Source organism: Colius striatus, chromosome 8 (genome assembly GCF_028858725.1).
Source record: "Colius striatus isolate bColStr4 chromosome 8, bColStr4.1.hap1, whole genome shotgun sequence".
In the NCBI taxonomy this organism is placed as follows: domain Eukaryota; kingdom Metazoa; phylum Chordata; class Aves; order Coliiformes; family Coliidae; genus Colius; species Colius striatus.
The window spans coordinates 21,940,012-21,960,131 of NC_084766.1; the positions used below are offsets into that span (position 1 = coordinate 21,940,012).

Sequence of the window (20,120 nt, forward strand, 5' to 3'; positions counted from 1 at the left end):
TTCAGAGAAGTAGTAAAATGGTTGGTACTGTGAGTTAGCATTTCCTGATCCAGGCATGGGTGTGAAGTTTCACTTCTCTTGGTTATTTGGACAGCTAACAGGAAGTGTAAACCACAGCACTAACGGATTAATTAGCTTTGGCACAAATGCAGCACTACATTTAACAGTTGGTCATCAGTAATTCATTTATTTCATGCTAATTAACTGAGTATGTCCCTTTGATTACTGGGAAGAAAAGATCATGAGCCTGCTACTGATATTGTATATTTGAAGTGGGTTTAAATCTGCTTTGAAATGCAGACTCTGCATTTATTTTTGGTGTCTTACTCAGTGGTAGACCAGAATATTCAAACTACTTGTGGCAAGACAGGATTTTGCTTTACTTCTGCAAAACTGGAAAAGTTTAAGAGACCATGGCTGACTGAGCATGATACATATCTGGGTCTTTGGGATGCCAAAAATGGTGTTTAAACAGAGTTAAGAAGCGATACTTATTGCTGTCTGCCAAAGCAGCTAATGATCAAAAGGTCAGAGGATGTATTGAGCTTTTCCAAAAGCAGAAACTATCCCACTTTTGTTGATGTTGAGACCAGTGTGAACTGGAATTAAACAGGAAAATGTTGCCTCCCTAAGCAAGAGGAAGAATGTTGAAATAGCTGCAGCAAAGAGTGGTGTTCTTTTGAGGATGAATAGGTGCAGACCTTGCGGCAAAGCACTGAACAGCAATGACCTGTTAGTGGACATGGTGTCACAACAGCTGCTGCTGTCTGACTTAGCTGACTTGGTTTTACCCAAGTTAGCCCAAAGACAGGAGACCTCAGAGATGGAGGAGATCTCAGAGACAGGAGATCTCAGTGAAAACGATTTCTCAAAGACAAATGACAAAGACAAGACCTAGACAAAGATGACCTTGAGGCATTCTTTGTTACTCTTTAAAATATTACTCCAAATATTGAATAGCTGTGTGATCAAAACCAGACCAGACACGTGCTGGGCAGCTTGTGCCAGGGCTCTGTCACCCTCACAGTAAAGAAATTTTTTCTTGTATTCAAGTGGAACTTCCTGTGTTCCAGGTTTTTTCTGTTACCCCTTGTCCCGTCACTGGGCACTACAGAAAAAAGACTGGCTCATTCTCTTAACACCTGCCCTTTAGGCATTTATAAGTCCTTTCTCAGTCTTCTCCAGGCTAAACAGCCCCAGGTCTCACAGCTTTTCCTTGTAAGAGATGATGCATCCCCCTAATCATCTTGGTAACCCTCCACAGAGCTCTGTCCAAAAATTCTCTATCACTCTTGAATCGGGGAGTCCAGAACTGGACACAATGGCCTTACTAGGGCAGAGTACAGGGAGAGGAGAACCCCTTGATCTGCTGGCCACACTCTTCTTGGTGCACCCCAGGATGCCATTGGCCTTCTTGGCCATGAGGGCACATTGCTGGCTCACATTTAATTCACTGTCTACCAGAACTCTCAGGTCTCTCTCTGCAGAGCTGCTCTCCAGCCTATCACCCCCAGCCTGTCCTCCTGGTGCATGGGGTTGTTCCTCTCCAGGTGCAGGACTCTGCATGTGCCCTTGTTGAACCTCATGAGGTTCCTCTGCCCAACTCTCAAGCTGGTCGAGATCCTGCTGAATGGCAGCACAGCCTTCTGGGGAATCAGCCAGTCCTCCCAGTTTGGTGTCATCAGTGAACTTGCTGAGGGTACACTCTGTCCCCTCATCCAGGTTGTTGATGAAGATGTTGAACAAGACTGGCCCCAGAACCGATCCCTGTGGAACTCCACTGGCCACAGGCCTCCAACTTGACTCAGCTCCATTGATCACCACTCTCTGGGCTCTGTCATTCAGGCAGTTCTTGATCCACCTCACCGCCCACTCATCCAACTTACACTGCCTAGGCTCTCCTACAAGGACGTTATGGGTAACAGTGTGAAAGGCCTTGCTGAAGGTAGATGACATCCAATGTGATTCCCTCACCTACCCAGTCAGTCATGCCATCATAGAAGTCTATCAGGTTGGTCAGACAGGATTTCCCCTTGGTGAATTCATGATGACGCCCCTGGTAACCATCTTTTTGTGTGTATGTGTTATAGAGATGACATCCAAAATGAGCTATTCTGTCACCTTTCCAGGAATGGAGAAGAGGCTGACTGGCCTGGAGTTTCCCAGCTCCTCCTTTCCCTTTATTGAGGACTGGAGAGACATTGGCCTTCCTCCAGTTCTCAGGCACCTCACCTGTGCTCCATGATTGTTCAAAAATTATGGAAAGCAGCTTAGCAATAACAGGGAATAGGATCACTTCGGGGAAGGCAAAAGACTAACTGCCTAAAGTTTAGAAACTGGCTAAAGCTTAGAAGTAGGCTAAGATAGTGTATAGGCTGAATATTAGATTTCTCACTCTTGCTTGAGTAGTAAAAGTCTCAAGATTATTTTTGCCCAACCTGTTAAAGAGGGAGAAACAAAGGACTTCAGAGGCAACTAGTAGCAAGCAAGTGATGTTAGCAAGCATGTTTTTCCTTCCAACTGTAGGAATAGTTTCCCCCTTATTTATATTATACTTGCTTTCAAAGTTATTAACATGTTAGAAGAGTATGCAATAAAGAGAAAAATGCCTGAAACTGCCCAGTATTTTTCTCTCTTAACCGCTTTGAGATTTGCAATCATTATGGAAGGAGCCTCTTCTGCTTTCCTTGGACTGTTCAATAGTATCAGTGTCTGTCTGCATTACTCCTGCTCTTTACATAGGTGAGTCTGGTCAAATATAGAGGGAAGTGTTCTCTTTGGTGAATAATGTCAGACCTACTTGACTTCTATATAGCACCAATTTTTGGAATGTTGAAGACACAGTGGGGGCAAATAAAGCCTCTTTCTGTTTGAGAGAGACCATCTACTGTTTTTTCCTTCTCTAGGTAGACATTATTGTTCAGCGTTCAGATTTGCTACATCAAATCATAAGCAATGTCAAATAACAGTACAGGTGGAGGAATAAATAAGACCACTGCATATATATCTGATGTTCCAAATCTGATTTTGTCTTGTGAGTTGAATGAAATTTTGATTTTATAACAGGAGAAGTTACTTCTTAAGCTCCCTAATGTTGAGAAATGCAAGGAGTCAGTGTTCCAGCTCCATGCAACAACTTGTGAAAAGGGAAAATGTACCTGAGGTTAATCTAATGCTCCCTGAAATAACTAGGTGTAATTCCAGCGTTTTTTTAAATTACACTGGATCAAGATTGCAATACTGAATGCAGGTGTCTGTTCAGTAAAGGGAGGAGTGGCATGTGTTAGAAACGGTGCCAGAATTTCAACTATGGTCATCTTAAAGTTTAGAACAGCATTTCCTCTGCAGCATGACTTCATCTTATATGAAACTAATTGCTTTTCATACCTAGCCCATCCCTGTGTGTGATGAATATATGAGGCACAGCTGGAATATTGTGTGCTCTGGCAATTTGTGGAGCAGAAATGAAAGGTTTGAGTAGTGTGTCAAAACTATCAAAATGACAAGTAAGACTGGAAGAGCGAGATGATATAGGGAAGCAGAGCTGACTGAGGAGGCAGGTGATAGCACCAAAGTCATTATAACAAGTCAATTAACAAAGCATATTTACATTTTTTGTACAGCTAAACAAAAGTTCTTAAGTATAGTACCTGGAATGTACATTTGCAGGAAATTAATGTTTTATACTTACCTATTCTAATGTACTTTACAAAAACTAGATTATGTTCTTAGACAGCACTTGAAAGTAGCTATAATAATGCTCTTGTTCCATGTCAAAAAAAATGCCCTTGCATGCTTAGCTTCTCCATGAAACAGCACTGTAATCTATTGAAAGAGACCTCAGTTGAGTTCTCTGTGTACAGATATTTTTTCCGCTTTGGCAGCAAAGCTGGTATTTTATTTGCAAAACATGTTCATTGTAATATTTACAGGGTGAAATTATCTTGCCGTTTTTCATTGGCAAAAATCTCAGATATCCCAATAATCCACTTCAGTATAGGAGAAGAAACTGTCGTTACTATGGGAACAAAATGCAGTGCCAGATATCATGAGACCAGTGCCAGAAACTCTGCCTAAAAGAAGTTTTTCTTGGGTTAAAAGTGCACACAGTTTTCACTTTTTCAACAAGGATGGGGTGACATGTGCAGACCCAAAGTAGGCAGAAGTCTCTCAGGAGAGTCTGACACATAATGTTAGATGCCCTGGGCAGATTAATTTGGTAGGCCTCTCTAGAGCCATATCAAAATATTCTGAGAAGTTAGAGGTAAGGACATGAACCGATTCCAAAATGTAGTGTATGAGGAGATTAATTTTCTAAAGTATCTATTAAACACATTGATTGCGTTTGTTCTGTTTCATTGTTTGTTATAGACATGTGTGTATGTCTTTTTGTGTCTCTTTCTGTGTAGTACAGCAGTTATCACATTTAGCTTTTGTACATTACTTCTCATCTGAGAGTTTGCAAAGCTATATAGGGAAAATATCCCTTCCTTTAGTTTACCAGTGAGAATTCAGGGGCTGAAATAATTGTCATGGCTGTTGAAAGTTATACAGAGGATTATTTTGAAAAATACACAATAAATTCAATTATGTTTTTAACCTTTTTAAGATTAAAGCTGTGTCTTCTCTCAAAAACACCTGTCAAGCACATTTAGTGCAGTGAAACAGAAAATGCAAATTAGCAGTTAACAATCATTATATAACATTTGCAATGACATTTTTTTTTATGTCTTGGGTTTTCAAGTCACAGCTGGAGTTCTTTGGTCAACTAACAGACACTAGCAAAAGACAAAAAGGAACTTCTGTTTTATGTATATTTGCATTCTAATAATGATTTTTACTCTGTTTCAGATTAATTGGCAGTGCATCTGTAGCACTTAAGGATCTTGTAGGTAACCAAAGCAGATCTTTTCCCTTCAAACTCATACCTCTGCTAAATGAAAGAGGACAAGAAACTGGAGTGAGTTACTTACTTTTTCATCTTTTACAATATTCTTGATCAAAATGATCCAGCAACAGGGCTAATAGTGAAACAAAAGTACTTTCAAGTTATTTTTACTTTATTAATTAAATACTTGGAATTTTGAAGCAAAAGCACTAGAGGACATTTATAACAAGACATATCTATACTGTCTGAGTTTGTTTAATAGCCTTTAAGTTAGAGAAATTGTTTTCTGTTTATGTATTATATATTTGTATGTATATGCTACAAATATTATGGGTCATAGAGTGTGAATGGAAATCAGCCTGATGTTGAAAGGACCAGATGAAATTATCCCATTTTTTTTTACCATATTCTTTCTAATAGCCACAGTGGCATAGCACTGATTCTAGAAAGCATATAATAATGTTCATGTTCACTACCAGCTCAGTTCAGAAAGTTCCAGAAGAACTTCCTTAAAACTTTAGCACATGTTTGATTTAACAGAGTTGTTAAGTTAGTTATTAATTAGGTAGTTTCTAGAACTGGGACCTTACTGTGTTTGTGCAGTCTAGCTGTTACAACACTTCACATCTTGCATTCTAGTACATTTAATAAGAGTCTTTTAAGGGTAATTTCAGTATATCATCAGGTGTAGTTTAGTAGCATGGTTGGCTGGTCACAGGGTTGGTCTTTTTTTGCTGATTCATCCATGTTGCTGTGGCAACTAGTAATAATAATGGTTTGTTCAATAATCCAAAACCCCAGTCAAGCACAAAAAAGACAATTCTGTCATTAGAATGGAAAATGACATAGTGTTTTTCTTCCAGGATGGAGGTATGAGCAAGCAAGTAGAAGAGCCAGATAGGAAATTTTACTTATAGTTCAGACTTGTTACATTGTTGATCAGATAGTGTTATTTCTCACTGTTTTTCTGTCTTCAAATTAAGGATGTCATCTCATCTGCCATGAATATTGTGGAACTAAGTGAATTAACATTTGCAGAACATCTTACATACTTGTGAAAGATGTTTGTAAACATAAACAAGTGATTCCATTCATTAAAAATTATTTTAGAGCCTACTTCATTAGCTGCAGATTGTGTAATCTGTATTGTTTATGTGTATATATATTAATAAGAGTTCGTTAATTGACTAATAGTTGAAATTTTATTATAAGCTGTGCTGTGACTATGGATAGGTAACTGTCCATGTACAGTGTTAGCACAACTTACCCATTGAAATCAATTCCTGTGAATATTGCATGCTACATTAAAAAAAGAAGTTTATTTCTCTATAGGCAACAATTGATTTGGTAGTAGGATATGAACCACCAGCTGGACCTTCAAATCCTAATGATCCAGGAGGGATCAATGCACAAGAAGGTATTTCAATCTTTTCTTAGAACATTATTTTTAAAAGGTCATGGAGATGTTTAAGTCAAGAAGGTGATTCAACAGCATTGTTCATCAGAAAAAAATGTAACCAGAAGAAATCATGTCAAGACTGCCAGATAGAGATTTTAAAGAAATTAAGGATGACTCAGAACTACAGCTAGCAAGAAGATTGGCATTCAGTGACATGAAATGGTTTTTAGCATCACTTTCTCTAGTGGAGTCAGTCTACAAAGAATGATGTTGTTTAAATGCTTTTCAAAATGATTTTTGTTTAGAAAAGAAAGGTCTTCAAATACTTGAAGAAGCAGCAGTTACCTGCTGTAATGCTAGAGCTAACCAAAAACAAAAGGAAGTCATATTTTTGGAGAAAGATATTCTATTACTTTAAATGTAAAGGAGCTTTGTGAACATATTTTCTTGAACCATTACAATTTTTACTTGTAGAATAAGTAAATTTTGAAAAAAAGCTCTTTCATCTTATATTGGGCTTGATAGTTGACTAGCATATGAAATATTGTGATCAGTAGGGAATATTCTTTGGTCTCTATATCAAGTTAATCAGGCTTTTGCTAAGAGTGTTTTAGAGATCTTTTGGTTTTCCAAAGATGAAACCAGATCCTCTGGTTTTCTTTTCTTAAAAGAACTGTGAAGTAACAATAGCTTTTTTTGCAGTTGACAGGCAAATTATTCTAATATCCAGGCTGTGCTTGTGCATAAAAAAGTATATGTAATAAATGTGATGTGATTGAGGAGAAAAAAATCAATTTGACTGTTATCTACTGATACATAATAACCTAAGAAGGAAAAAGAGTTGAAACGAGGAGTCTTTAGGGGGGAAGTTTTTATTCTACTGAATTCACTGAGAGGTGTACTTGGGGAGTGGAAGGATAGGTAATGCAAACACAAAAACTATGTGTTAAAATACTACACTTTGAAATAACTGTATATAAATGTGGACTTGACTAAAAATGCAAATTTATTTTAATGAGATTATTTTGATAGCTTTTTAAAAATGTACTTGAACTCTAAGGTAATACAGGTAAAATAAAACATAGCAGGTTTTTTGTTAGTATCCAGCAAATGCATGAAAGTTATTTCTGTGCAAATTATCAAACACACCTTAGTTAACTATTGTAAATAACTATTTCCCATGAAACGAAGTCACCTCCCCAGCTGAGATTGGTGCAGCTCAGTTTCAGAAATTAAAAAGTGCTAAGTCAGAGTGTGTAATCAGTCAGTCTCATGCATCTGTCCAGGCAGATGGATTTGGAGAGTTGTTAGGAAGGTGAGGTCTTCCAATTATAAAATACATGGTATGTTAATCTCTGGTTCTAGTACATCTCTTACAAGGATCACTGAGGACTTCATTATGCAAAGTGATCATCACCCTGTGTTGGCAAATTAATTCATGAAGTTAACCCACATTCTGTTAATGCTAATCACACAGCTTGTTCCTCCTCTGCATTCTACTGTAGTCACTATAATTCAGTTAAGAAAAGAAGCTGGAAACACAAGGGAGTGACTCAATTTTGTGGTCTAGATATTTACAGATCATGCAATACTGGAATCTCACTCTGTAATTCAGAATTTGTAGTGTCATGTGGTTGTAGAAGTCTCTCACAGAGGTATTGTGATTTCAGACTTGTCAAAGAGGCATACTAAGAAACTTATTCCACAGCTCAGTGCTGTGGAGGAAGATTTAGAGTTTTATCTTGGATGGCATACACTAACATTTGAAGTTTCTGAACTACAAACCAATGCTATGCTTTAGCCTAGTCTTGCTGCTAGGAAACAGCTTCAACCAGAATAAAGGGAATAATTTCTGGTGTATTGTGAACTAGCTTGGTGATAACTTCCCAAAACTTCAGTCAGTTGTTTCAAAAAAGTGTGTAGGAATTACATTAGATACTCTGCATTCTGAAGAGGGACAGGTGTACAGCCATTTTGGTTAGGATATAGATTTTTCCTAAGCTGGCAAAAATGACTAGCTTTTAAAAGCAGTTGGAACCATGTGGGTAGCAAAACAAATTGATGAACTAATAATACAGTTTTAGTGGAACTCTTGGATAGCAGACTGTTACTCCTGTAACTTTAACAGCAAGCTGTACTATTTGTTTAATAATTGTGCTCTTTTTTTCTGTATGAGATGGAGAAGATGATGGAGGTTATGAGGATGGCTTGGATGGTCCAGTTGGTGGTATCACACCAGCAGTTCCTAGTGGTACAAAGGAAGCCCAGTTAGCTAAACGCATCACCAAAGGAAAGAAAACACGAAGAATCCTTTCTAACAAACCACAAGATTTCCAGGTAATAGATTTATTAAATATTGCATGTTCCCTTTTCCTGCCTAGTATGGCATAGGTCCTCTCACATAGCCTGGGCATGATTTAATGGCATATTGTGCAAATCTAATACACTGTAGAGACAATTCACCTCTTCATTTGAAAGCCTATATTTCAAAAATATTCTTCAAATTTGCCTATTGCAGAGATGTCCAATTTTGTGTGGTTCTGACCGAAATCTAGATAAACCTTATTAATTGTGTAAAAGTATGGATTTAAAAATAAGCAGTAAAAACAACTATACATTTTTTTCTGAAATAATTGTACTGAACTTATCTTGTAAAACTAAAGTGAAATTATACTTACTATCATAATTAAGCTTGAAAATTCAGACCATATCTGCCAGCTACTTCAGTTACTTCTAATGATATAATAAGAAATTGTTATCACCTGAGTGAGAGGAAATACAGTAAATGAATTAATTGAAATACTTATATTTTTTTTCCAGATTCGTGTTAGAGTCATTGAAGGTCGTCAGCTGCCTGGAAATAACATAAAACCAGTAGTCAAAGTTCATGTTTGTGGTCAGACACATCGAACAAGAATCAAAAGGGGAAACAACCCATATTTTGATGAAGTGAGTGGTTTAAGAACACTGTAGCTAAAATGCCGATGCTGTCAAATAGAGGAAAATAGCTGTTATGGCTTTCATTATAATGAATAAGAACTTGCCAATATTTAAGGGTAATCATTGCTGACATGCATTTTGCAGTTCCCAGGCCTGCCCTTTATTTATTCAAATCACTAAACATGTCTATCACTGGCAGTCTTTGCAGATAAAGCTCTATCTAGAAGGAAGTGAAACTTCATCTGAGATTTGTATCACATGTTCTTTGATATTGACCATGTGGTATAATAATGACTTTAAATAGCTGTGTGCAGGTTATAAAATCACAGAAAAATTAATTGGGAATCATTATGGACCTCTATAGTGTGTACAGGCAAGCTTTCAGTGCAATGCTTTATGTCAATAAGGCTGCCACACAGACTCTGGAAATGTCATTGCCTTGCTTCACATGATTTTTAAAAGCACAACTAGATTTCTTTGTCCAGATAGGGATGTGTACATCAAACACACTGAAATACAGAAGAGAATTGAAAACCATATTAAGGGACACAAGAATGATCCCGTATCTGGAAGACTAATGTTGCAAAACTTTATGCTGTCATTATCTGGGCATGTGTGGAAAATGCAGATTTTGGAACTGGCTGGTGAGCATCTTTAAGAGATTCAGGCAAAGCAAGGAAGCTATAAAACATTGAGATGTGAACTAAGCTGTAGGTAACAGTCAAGATTTATGAAGTAATGGTAAAAAAATAGGAAGGGGGAAAACCAGTTGCTTATTGTGTTAGATCAACTCCTAGGTGGTCTTGGTATAGAAACTCAACTAAGAATGCAAGAGACCATGTTTATTTACCTTTTCCTTTTGCTGGATAAAATACTGACTGGAGTATAGCTGTGCTCAAAGACCAAACTTTTTGAGGCATATACTATTAGTAAAATAAATAGTATATTTATATAGAAAACTGAAACAAATAATATATTCATGCTGTCAAACTATCCAGTGGTTTAGAATTTCAAAGATGCAAATCGTTACAATTGCACCACTAACCCTAAACAAGACCATTTTGACAGCAGCTATAACAGAGATGGCTAGACCTGGCCTGAATGTCCAGGAGAAGAGCATGCGGCGACACTTGTTTCTGTTATCTCAAGTGACAGGACAAGGGGTAATGGACAAAAGCTGGAAGACAAAAAGTTCCACTTAAACATAAGGAAAAATTACTTTACCATGAGATTGAGGGAGCCAAGGCACAGGTTGCCCAGGGAGGGTGTAGGGTCTCCTCTCTGGAGATTTTCAAAACCCACCTGGGCACGTTCCTGTGTGACCTGATTGAGGTGAACTTGCTTTAGCAGGGGTTTGTACTGGATGATCTCTAGAGGTCCCTTGTAACGCCTATCATTCTGTGATCCTATGAAAATGAACAACCTTTATAATTCTCGAAATTGTTCTAAGGAAAACATGAAATGCAGAGTAAGGAACATGAGCAGTGCTGAAATTTTGCAACACAGCTATGCTTACTGCATTCATTCAAATGGAAGTTGTTGACTATCTTTTTCAATTTTGTACTAAGTTTATTTACTAAATTTTGGGGTTTATTTTGACTAAATTATAATGTAATGTGTCCAGCGAGGACATGGATGAACGTACTGTATCAGGCTTGCTTCACAAGCCTCTTAAAATGTTTTTGCAATTTGTGTTCAGACAATTATGTATTTGTCATTTTGAAAAAAGTTTTGTTTGTTTTTACCTCAACAGATATTTTTCTACAATGTGCACATGACTCCTTTAGAGTTACTTGATGAAACGGTTAGCATTCGGGTAAGAAAAAGTGATTCATGTACAAAAACTTGCTGATTATGTATTCCATTGTCAGGCCTTTTCACTATGATGTTTAGGAACATTCCTGTTTTATGCTTGTCTGTCTTTTTAGGTGTATGATTCTTATTCTCTTCGAGCAGACTGTCTAATGGGAGAATTTAAGGTAAGTATGAAACAACTTCCATATCTCAACTAAATAAAATGAGATGATTTAAGTACTTGTTTTAAATGTTTACGTTTATGATACTTTAATGTGGGGCCAAGGAATCAGCTGATAATGTTTTGTTTTACATACAAGAGACTATTTACTCAAAACACTATTAAACACTTTTCTTCTTTGAGTAGAAGATATTGTTATGGAAAATGGTATAGTTTATATACCAAGTTCTCTAACTTGCATTCAAGACAAATAATATTCACCCAAAGTTATTTTGTTCCTCAAAAGGTGTCAGAATGATTGTTTGGTATGAAGTAGGGTTGGAAGAGATAATTTTATTAGGTAGCTAATAGGCAGAATAATTATGTGTGTGGTGGCATAAAGATGCACATTCTCAAGTGATGTGGAAAGGTGTTCCTTTAGTCAGGAGTTGCTAGCTAAGAGAGGTGGTGGAAATAGTTCAGTTAAAGTAACTGTGGTTCTGATGATAGTAGTGAGATTGTCTTTATTTGTATTTGTTACAGTCAATATCAGGAGGCAGACATCTGTCTGTTGTACATATTTCTAAAACAATACAGACAAAGAATTCACATGACAATTGTAATGGCTCCTGAGATCTCCTATTTCAATATTTCAATATTGACTGTATTTTCTGTTTGCTTATTTTGTACTACATAATCCAGTAGGTCTCTAGACCAGCTTTTCACAAAAAATATGCAAGTATGAAAGATTGCTTTTTTCTAAATGAAGTAGTTTCTTTGACAAAAGTGGTTGCTTTTGCTTCTCAGTTCTTATTATCTGTGTAATTTCTAGTGATTCAGACAGTGCTATATTGCTGTTGAGGATTGATCATTCACCAAGCAAGTGACAACATGTCATTCAGCAGCTTTCTGCTCCTGCAGGCACACATTCCATAAGAAAACCCCAGGGGTAATTCTGTCTAGAAAATCACCCTTTCAGACTATACCTGCAAGGAATACTAGCCTCAACTGGCATGAGCAAACATACTTACCTTCCTGAACGTGTTTGAAATCTGATACAATGAATACAGTCATGGTATATGTGCAGTCTTGTCCAGATTTGACACAGAAGGAGGAAAAAAAACTGGCTATCATCTTCATAAAAGTAAATTATTCATTAAAAAAACAGTCTTCATTTCTGGAACTGAAGGATGAAATGTTGAGCAAGAAACAAACAAAAGTTCTTAAAAGCCTGTCTGAACATAAAATAAGGGGGAAGAGGGAATTCAAGAAGCATCTTCTGACTCTAATAAATTAAGAAGCTAGGGATCTGAGGAAAGACGAAAGTAACTACAGCTGTTAGTTCTAATACATCTTTTCTTCCATTTTCTTCTTGGCTGCAGTATCCATTCAAAATCCTTCATTTTCCAGTGTAAGGCTTTTTCTCTTTCTGCTTCCAAAAATACACTCTGTAAACATCCTTTTGTTTGTGACAAGAGAACAGTGTAGTAATACTCACAAAAAGCTTGAGGTGAATTGCCATAACATTTTTTCTATTTTAGTCATTCTGTTTCTTCAGTAGTAATGTCTTTGATCTTTATTTCAGATTGACATTGGCTATGTTTATGATGAGCCAGGTAAGTGACAGTTACTTCAGATCTTCTGTCCTAGCTTGGAGCTTGAAGTTGAAGTATTTCATTACATTTCTAAAGTAAGAGAAGAAAGTTAACAGAAAGTTATTTAAGATTGCTGCTATAATATTAATGTTAAAAAATCCGACAAAATGTAACTCCTTTCAGTGTCTTCAAGATGAAGTACAAGTACTTAAAATTTGGAAATTAGTTTTGGTATCAGGGACCTAAAATGTGAAAAACAATGCAAAAATTATTTGATAATGATATCACAACATTTTAACACAACTAGATTTCTTATTTTAAATGTCACTATTGAGATCTGTCTTGGAAAGAATGAGTTTTTAAATAGTTTTAGGATAAAACATGCTTTTGGAACAGTTGACTGCTATTATGATCTCTGCTGGTTTATAATGGATATTACAGGGAGTGACTGATTTGTTTGATTTTAGGTCATGCTGTCATGAGAAAATGGCTTTTGCTGAATGATCCTGAAGATACAAATTCAGGAGCTAAAGGTTATATGAAAGTCAGTATGTTTGTCCTGGGAACTGGAGATGAGCCACCAGTGAGTTTCACTTAAATGTTTTTCTTCCCCTCTCCACCACACAGGTATCTATTCATGTACCCCCCAACATTTTGTTTTTTAAATACTGACTGTGAGCAGTATTTAAAGGTAAGATGAGATTTACAAGTTGTTTCTAGGACATCCAGTACTAAGTGGCTAACTCAAAAGTTTATTTTGTTATTCTGTCCAAGTAAGCAACCTCTGGACCAACTCTGGGTGTTTTGATCTACCATTTGTAGGTACTTCTTCACATCCTGGAAGAAGAGATAGTTTTGCCTGGTGTTGCATGCAAGCTAATACATATTTCTCCTTAGCATAGCTAATCAGGCTGAGAAACGTATTGATTGGTACCAGTTCCAGGACTAAGTCGGGAATGTCTCCACTACTACGTAATGTAGACAAGCCCATAGAGAAACCTGAGTACCAGAAAGCTCCAAATATTTGCCAGGCGAAAACTAGACCCATCAGTAATTACAGATAGACACAAGCAATGCATATGAAAGCAGTAGGTAGTTTTAAAAATTTTAAATTTAAATTTAAAAATTTAAAACAACTGTCTGCTGTTCTGTAAAGGTGAAAACAGGCCCTTTGGGGTGTTTGTCTTAATGACTATTGTCTGTAGTTTAAGTACTACTGTTCTTCCTGCATGAAATTTTTGCATACTGCTACTGCTTAGTTAGATGTAATATGGTCCCCAGAACCATGGAAGATCTCCTTCATGTTCCATATTAACTCTTCCTTTCTACTGTCCTTGTGATTCTTGAAATCACAAGACTTTGTCTAGTTATTTGTGGTGAAATCTTTTATTTCCAATTCCTTTTTAAAGGAGGAAGCAGGAAGTTCTGTTAAATTATATCAGAGTCATATGCATTTTCTAATTGCAGTAAGATGTGTAACCACGATATTCATCTTAGGATGAGTATGGAAATTGGATTAAGTTGGTATTGTACAAGTGCCAAAATCATCATCTGTTGATGATGATCTTAAAATTGTGGTTATAATGGGCCCCTGCAATTGAGAACTTCAGAGATACAAATCTAAGTAAATAGTGTAGGTAGAATCAAGTTTTGTGGCTTAGTAATTTGAGCAAATCTCATTCTTTATCATGAAACCGACAACAGTCTTCCATCTGAAGAGTGTTGTGGGTACCAGTTTAACTAATCACCTTAATTCTGTACATTACTCTTTCTTATATACTAGATACTATGCACCACTGTATCTCTCAACAGGTTGAAAAAAGGGAAAGAGATAATGAAAGTGATGATGTGGAGAGCAATCTGTTATTACCTGCTGGAATTGCACTTCGATGGGTCACTTTCCTTCTGAAAATCTACAGAGCTGAGGATATTCCACAAAGTACGTAGCTTCTTACTACTTGCCCATTGGTGTATTTGATTACCATTAGAAATATTTGTGTTAGATGTTTAGAAACATTCCTTTAACATAAAACATCTTGAGTATTTTACATTGTTACTTGAGCCAACAATTCTGTGATGGTTCAATAGTTTAGTTCTGTGATAGCCAATTTCAAATCCCTTGGTAATGCTAGTACAGTTATCTGCAGATAAGCTGGATGTTCTGTGGATGTCTAGCTCAAGCATACAGTGCATGTGTCAACCTCCTGTTGGATCTCAACCCCCTGCCTACATGCGAGAGGTTATCAGACAGCTGATTCCCTGCAGCCCTTTTTTCCAAGGCCGTTTACATCCTAGTAGATAAGTAGCACTGCTGGTGGCCCCCTGTACCTTCCTCTTCCTAGCAATCCATCACTTCTTCTTCATAGGTGCTCATAGCTGCAGCTGTTTTGCAATAGGGGAAAAGCCACAGGACTGGTGAAATCAGTCAGCTGCTGCTGTGATGGCCAGGGCAGTCTATGCTGCCAGGAGCCAGTTCCTGATGGCCACAGGAAATAAGTAACTAGGAACTGTCTATATCCCAGAAAAATTCATGCAGTTTGTGGGTTCTGAGTTTAGCACCATAAGTTTAAATAAGCAGCCCTGAAGGGCAGGGGAGCTTGTAAGCACTTTGACATTAGTTTGAGGTTTTACTTGTGTCAACCTTATATTGCTGAAACAAAGGCTATTTCTCTTATTATATCCCATATGCGTTTTCTGATAGAATATAGGAGCATTTTAATCCCTTCTTAGCATAATTACTCACCTATACTTCTGACAAAGACAACCTCTACAGATACATGCATACTGTTTTCCAAATGCAACTATACCTCTAAGTTCAGGAGCACATCAACACTTTTTATGATGTTTCAAAAATGTATATTCTTGAAGGTGCTTCTGAGCCTAAATTCTCCATTTTTACCAGCATCACCATCAGAATGTTATCAGGTTAGACTTTACCTAGATCTGTAAGATAGTTGATTTTGGTGGATTTATTATTTAGGCTGAATAAATAAATAAATAAATAGATAGATAAAACCCTTATTTTCTTCTTTGACACCTCTCCAGTGGATGATGCTTTTGCACAGACTGTCAAGGAAATATTTGGTGGAGAAGCAGACAAGAAAAACCTGGTAGATCCATTTGTAGAAGTTTCTTTTGCTGGGAAGAAGGTAATTTAATAAATTTGAATCTTTGTATTGTATTTGTAGTCCTGAGAACAGATCTTGTATGCTAATATAAATTTTTAAGTTTACTGAAATTATGGGAATAAAAAAACATTAGCCCTGAAGTTCACTTTGTAAAATGAGGACAGATTACAAGGTACACTATAATGAGTGTAAAGCTGCTGACTAGTAAAAGGAATGTATGACTAAATGCTAGGAACTGATGCATGCCAGGTTGTAGTCACCTTGCCACACCCAGTAATACAATACTCACTAAGTGTGACTACTAGCAAATATGAGCTCTCTCATGGAACATACTCATCTACTACTGCATAAAGCAAGCAGGAATCAAGTAGTTCCTTTATCTCATTTCTCTGCTGTGATAAAAGAGATCAGTACTAGTGTGCAAGTACATTAAATTGTAGCTAGTAGAAACAAGCAGCTTTTTTTCCTGTAGGGGAACTCCAGTCTCAGGTTTAAATACCATTTCAAAGTTTTCCTTTCCCTCCAGTAATCATTCATGTTGCTTATGCAGATCAATTTAGCAGTATTTACCAATTAAAAGTTAACGTCTCATTGCAGCATAAAGTACTCAGAATTCATCACTACACTTCATCTTACCAAACAGAATGTGATTTATCCTAAATCATAATTAGGATATGCTTTTTTTGGTCTGTTTTAACTTTGATGTGCTGTATAGTTGATTTTGGTTTTTACAGGTGTGCACAAATATAATTGAGAGAAATGCTAATCCAGAGTGGAATCAAATTATTTATCTTCAAATCAAGGTAAGGGTTGGGTTTTTTTCCTGGTTTCTGCAGAAAGCAGACGTTTTGGAACTCGGGGCATTGCCATTACAGAGGTGAAATAAGTAATGAGTTCTTTTATTGTAATTTCTTTTTTTCAGTTTCCCTCTATGTGTGAGAAAATAAAACTTGCAGTTGTTGACTGGTGAGTTATGACTTTTAATCAAGGTACTAGACAAGGTAAATTATATTAAGTGAAGATAAGTCTGCTTCTATAGATGTCAGGTATTTTTACAGTCTCTGAGAGTATTTAACCAAGTGTTTCAGTACCTTCCTTCATGATTTCTTTACAAGAGACCTGACATGGGAGTGTAACATGGGAGTATTGTTAATTTTGTGCTGTGAGCACTGAGCACTCTTGCTATTTAGGTGATAGTGTAAAAGTCACATGACTGATACAATTCAGTTTTGTAACTAGTCATTACCATTTGTTTTAGTGACATTAAAGCATTCCAGGTGATATCAATGTGTGCACACAGTCTTGGAGTACATTTAATCTCTGGTAGTTTGCTTCTGTGTAGGATGACCAGCATTATATTTAGACAAAATCTTTCTCTTTTCCTTTTTGTAGGGATCGTCTTACGAAAAATGATGTAGTGGGAACAACATATTTAAGTCTCTCAAAAATTGCATCTTCTGGAGGAGAAGTTGAAGGTAATTAATTGAGCAGTATGTAATTATCTTCTCTCATATTATGAAGAATAGTGAAGATCAGCCTTCTAAGAAGGTATATTTTCCTGTAGTTCCTCAATTCTGTGGCAACAAGATTATCTGTTTCTGGAGTTTTCAAAGCAATGCTCCCAGAAAACATACTGCAGGACTTTCAAAGTAGTAAAATTTTAATGCTTAAACCACATCATCATGGAAATAGCAGTAACTAATTCAACATTCATCATTCTGTATATCTATAAAGTTAATGACTTAATTAAATTTATGAGTACTTTCCCAAGTTCAGAAGACTATGTGATATCACAGTCCATTGTGAGTAAGATATGCAGATTTACTAAGATACTTAATACAGCATCTGGAGTCACTTTTTCAGAAACACCATTCATTGGGCACTAATAGACAAGACTGATTTTGCCACCTTATAAGCACATCTATTCTTTCTCTGGGGAGATGACATGAAAGCTGGGCTATGTTCCTGAGTAGCCTACAGGCACTGTCTAGAACCACTTGCTCATTCCCTGTATACTCCTGCTAGGCTGCTTTCAGATACTGGGGGAACTTGAATCAGTCTCTACTCTGATCAGTACCTTACTAGAGACAGGCACTGCATCTCAGTGCATGAGTGCTCCAAATTACTGTTTAGTAACTATTATTTTAGTAGCTGCAACAAATGAAGATTTTAATTGCAATGCTCTGCTCACAGACAGTTAACTTAATGCTTCACTTGCTATAGGCAGCTGGATATGTAATTTCAATAAATCTAAACCCCAAAACTGATTAACTCCAAGAAAACAAATTTAGTTAGGCAGGATACAAAGTTCCTCACATGTTGTCCCCATTGGACAATACCTTTGTAATAAAACTTACCTTTACACTATTATGAGAAACAATTTTTGTGCCAAGATTTTGGGATTTTTTTTTTTTAAATCCTGTTAAATTTATGTTCTAATGTTAGGATTTTCAATGATTTCTTTGTGATTTACATCTCTAATCTCCTTTTTATAGCAAGATCTTTCATACAATTGAGCCAGCTCCATGACAAGGATTCTGTGTTAACTTCTAAGAAAAAAAAGTTTTCTCTTTTTAATGACTATAGTATGACATATTACTTGTCCATACTGAGTTGTAAAGTTCACGGCTAAACAGGTTTCCATTTATTTATCTGACTGTCTACACTAAGTTGAAAGTCATTGGCTCAAAACTCTTTCCACCATTGGCACAATAAGACTATGAACTAATATTTTTTTCTGTTGTGTTTATGAAATTAATATGATATGTACTTGTTTGAGATAGACATTAAGTTTCTTCTGAAGTTGGTAGCTATGTTAGGAGTCTAAAAATAAAATTAGTTGCTCAAATCCTGTAGTGACTTGAGCCAAGTATTTATCTTACTGGATGGAACTATCTTTTCAGTCACATAACTTAAAGTCCTCCTAGAAGTACTGCTGTTGAGGTAAGACTTTTTGCAAACGTTCTTTTTCATATATCCAACACAAAACCAGAGGCAAAAGAAAGGGTTACAGAAAAAGGCAATAGGAAATCAAAGACAGAAGGGCTGGGCTGTTGGGGAAAATTCAGCTCTGGAGAAATCACTTGTACTACCCACATAAGTGTGGAACTTAGTAACTGAGAAAATCTTATTTGGATTCTCTCTCTACTGAGGTACTGACATTAGAATAACCATCTCCATGTAAAATCACAGATTATCTTCCCTTGAAGTCAGTGCCATCCCTGAAGCCTGTTCTGACTTCTAAAGGACTGGGAAACTGAACTGTCTGGTCTTCAGTAAATGAAGACATAATGGGCCCTGAATTTAGTGGTTTTATTAAATATTCTTCAGATTTTAAAGTAATTTTTAAACCAAAAGTTATTTTGTTTTTACTATACAAAGCTGGAAGAGAACCATCAAAACAATACATTTTGTCAGCTGCATGCTTTTTTTTGAGTAGAATTTGTACAGGAAGAGTAATATCTTCATATTGTATTTAGGAAGCAAAATTTTAGGCCATGTGAACTTAATTTTTTGTCAGCCCTTCAGCTTAATTTTAAAAGCAGATTGCTCTGTGATGCATTTGTTTTTAAAATGCTAATGTTACTTGTCATGTAACTTCTTTTCTTTTCATAATATAGAATTTTCATCTTCGGGAACAGGGGCTTCATCATATCAAGGTTTATATCTTCATCTCTTATTGATCTTGCTTTCCATTGCCCAGACTGAGAAATATTGCCTAAGAAACCTATAATCTTAAAAACAATTTTAATAATTACTTGTCTAAATGACTTCACCATTATGATTAATGAGTATCAAATATAACTAGCTGTATAAAACAGTTTTGGCAGTGGAACTAGTTTGAAAATATTTCTGTTTGGCTGGGGCTTCAAGCTATGTTTTAGAGTTGAGCATGCAGTTGCTTCAATTACAAAATGCTTACTCTAACAATGGCTTCCAATCTTTAACTTAGCTATGAGATCACAACTGTATTTTCAGCTTCAGACCCCTGCAGAAGTAAATAAATACCTAAAATAATTAGTGGCTGTTTTGCTAGCTATATAATTAAAGTCTGAAAAATGATATCTGATTCTGTTAAAACCCAGAGAGACGACTTTTCATATGACTGTCCAGGGTGACATCCAGTTTTGAAAGACTTGTGGTACATGTTTATATAGTGAGGAATAAATACAGTTGGTGTGCAGTTGAAAGATCACAAAAACTGATCTGCACAAAA

General features: G+C 36.4%; 1 protein-coding gene across 6 annotated transcripts in view; it reads left to right on the top strand.

Annotated features, from left to right (window-relative positions):
- MYOF (myoferlin) overlaps positions 1 to 20,120 on the top strand; it is a 73,310-nt gene that overhangs the window by 13,116 nt on the left and 40,074 nt on the right. For 3 of the 6 annotated variants that reach the window (XM_062001814.1, XM_062001816.1, XM_062001820.1), the window contains exons 4-17: positions 4,852 to 4,960; positions 6,221 to 6,305; positions 8,461 to 8,624; positions 9,108 to 9,236; positions 10,981 to 11,043; positions 11,156 to 11,206; positions 12,767 to 12,797; positions 13,244 to 13,359; positions 14,589 to 14,715; positions 15,822 to 15,925; positions 16,639 to 16,707; positions 16,827 to 16,870; positions 17,297 to 17,379; positions 19,525 to 19,563. In XM_062001814.1, the coding sequence (XP_061857798.1) occupies positions 4,852 to 4,960; positions 6,221 to 6,305; positions 8,461 to 8,624; positions 9,108 to 9,236; positions 10,981 to 11,043; positions 11,156 to 11,206; positions 12,767 to 12,797; positions 13,244 to 13,359; positions 14,589 to 14,715; positions 15,822 to 15,925; positions 16,639 to 16,707; positions 16,827 to 16,870; positions 17,297 to 17,379; positions 19,525 to 19,563 (1,214 nt within the window). The remainder of the gene's footprint in view (positions 1 to 4,851; positions 4,961 to 6,220; positions 6,306 to 8,460; positions 8,625 to 9,107; positions 9,237 to 10,980; positions 11,044 to 11,155; positions 11,207 to 12,766; positions 12,798 to 13,243; positions 13,360 to 14,588; positions 14,716 to 15,821; positions 15,926 to 16,638; positions 16,708 to 16,826; positions 16,871 to 17,296; positions 17,380 to 19,524; positions 19,564 to 20,120) is intronic. The other 3 variants (XM_062001815.1, XM_062001817.1, XM_062001819.1) reach the window with 3 other exon arrangements.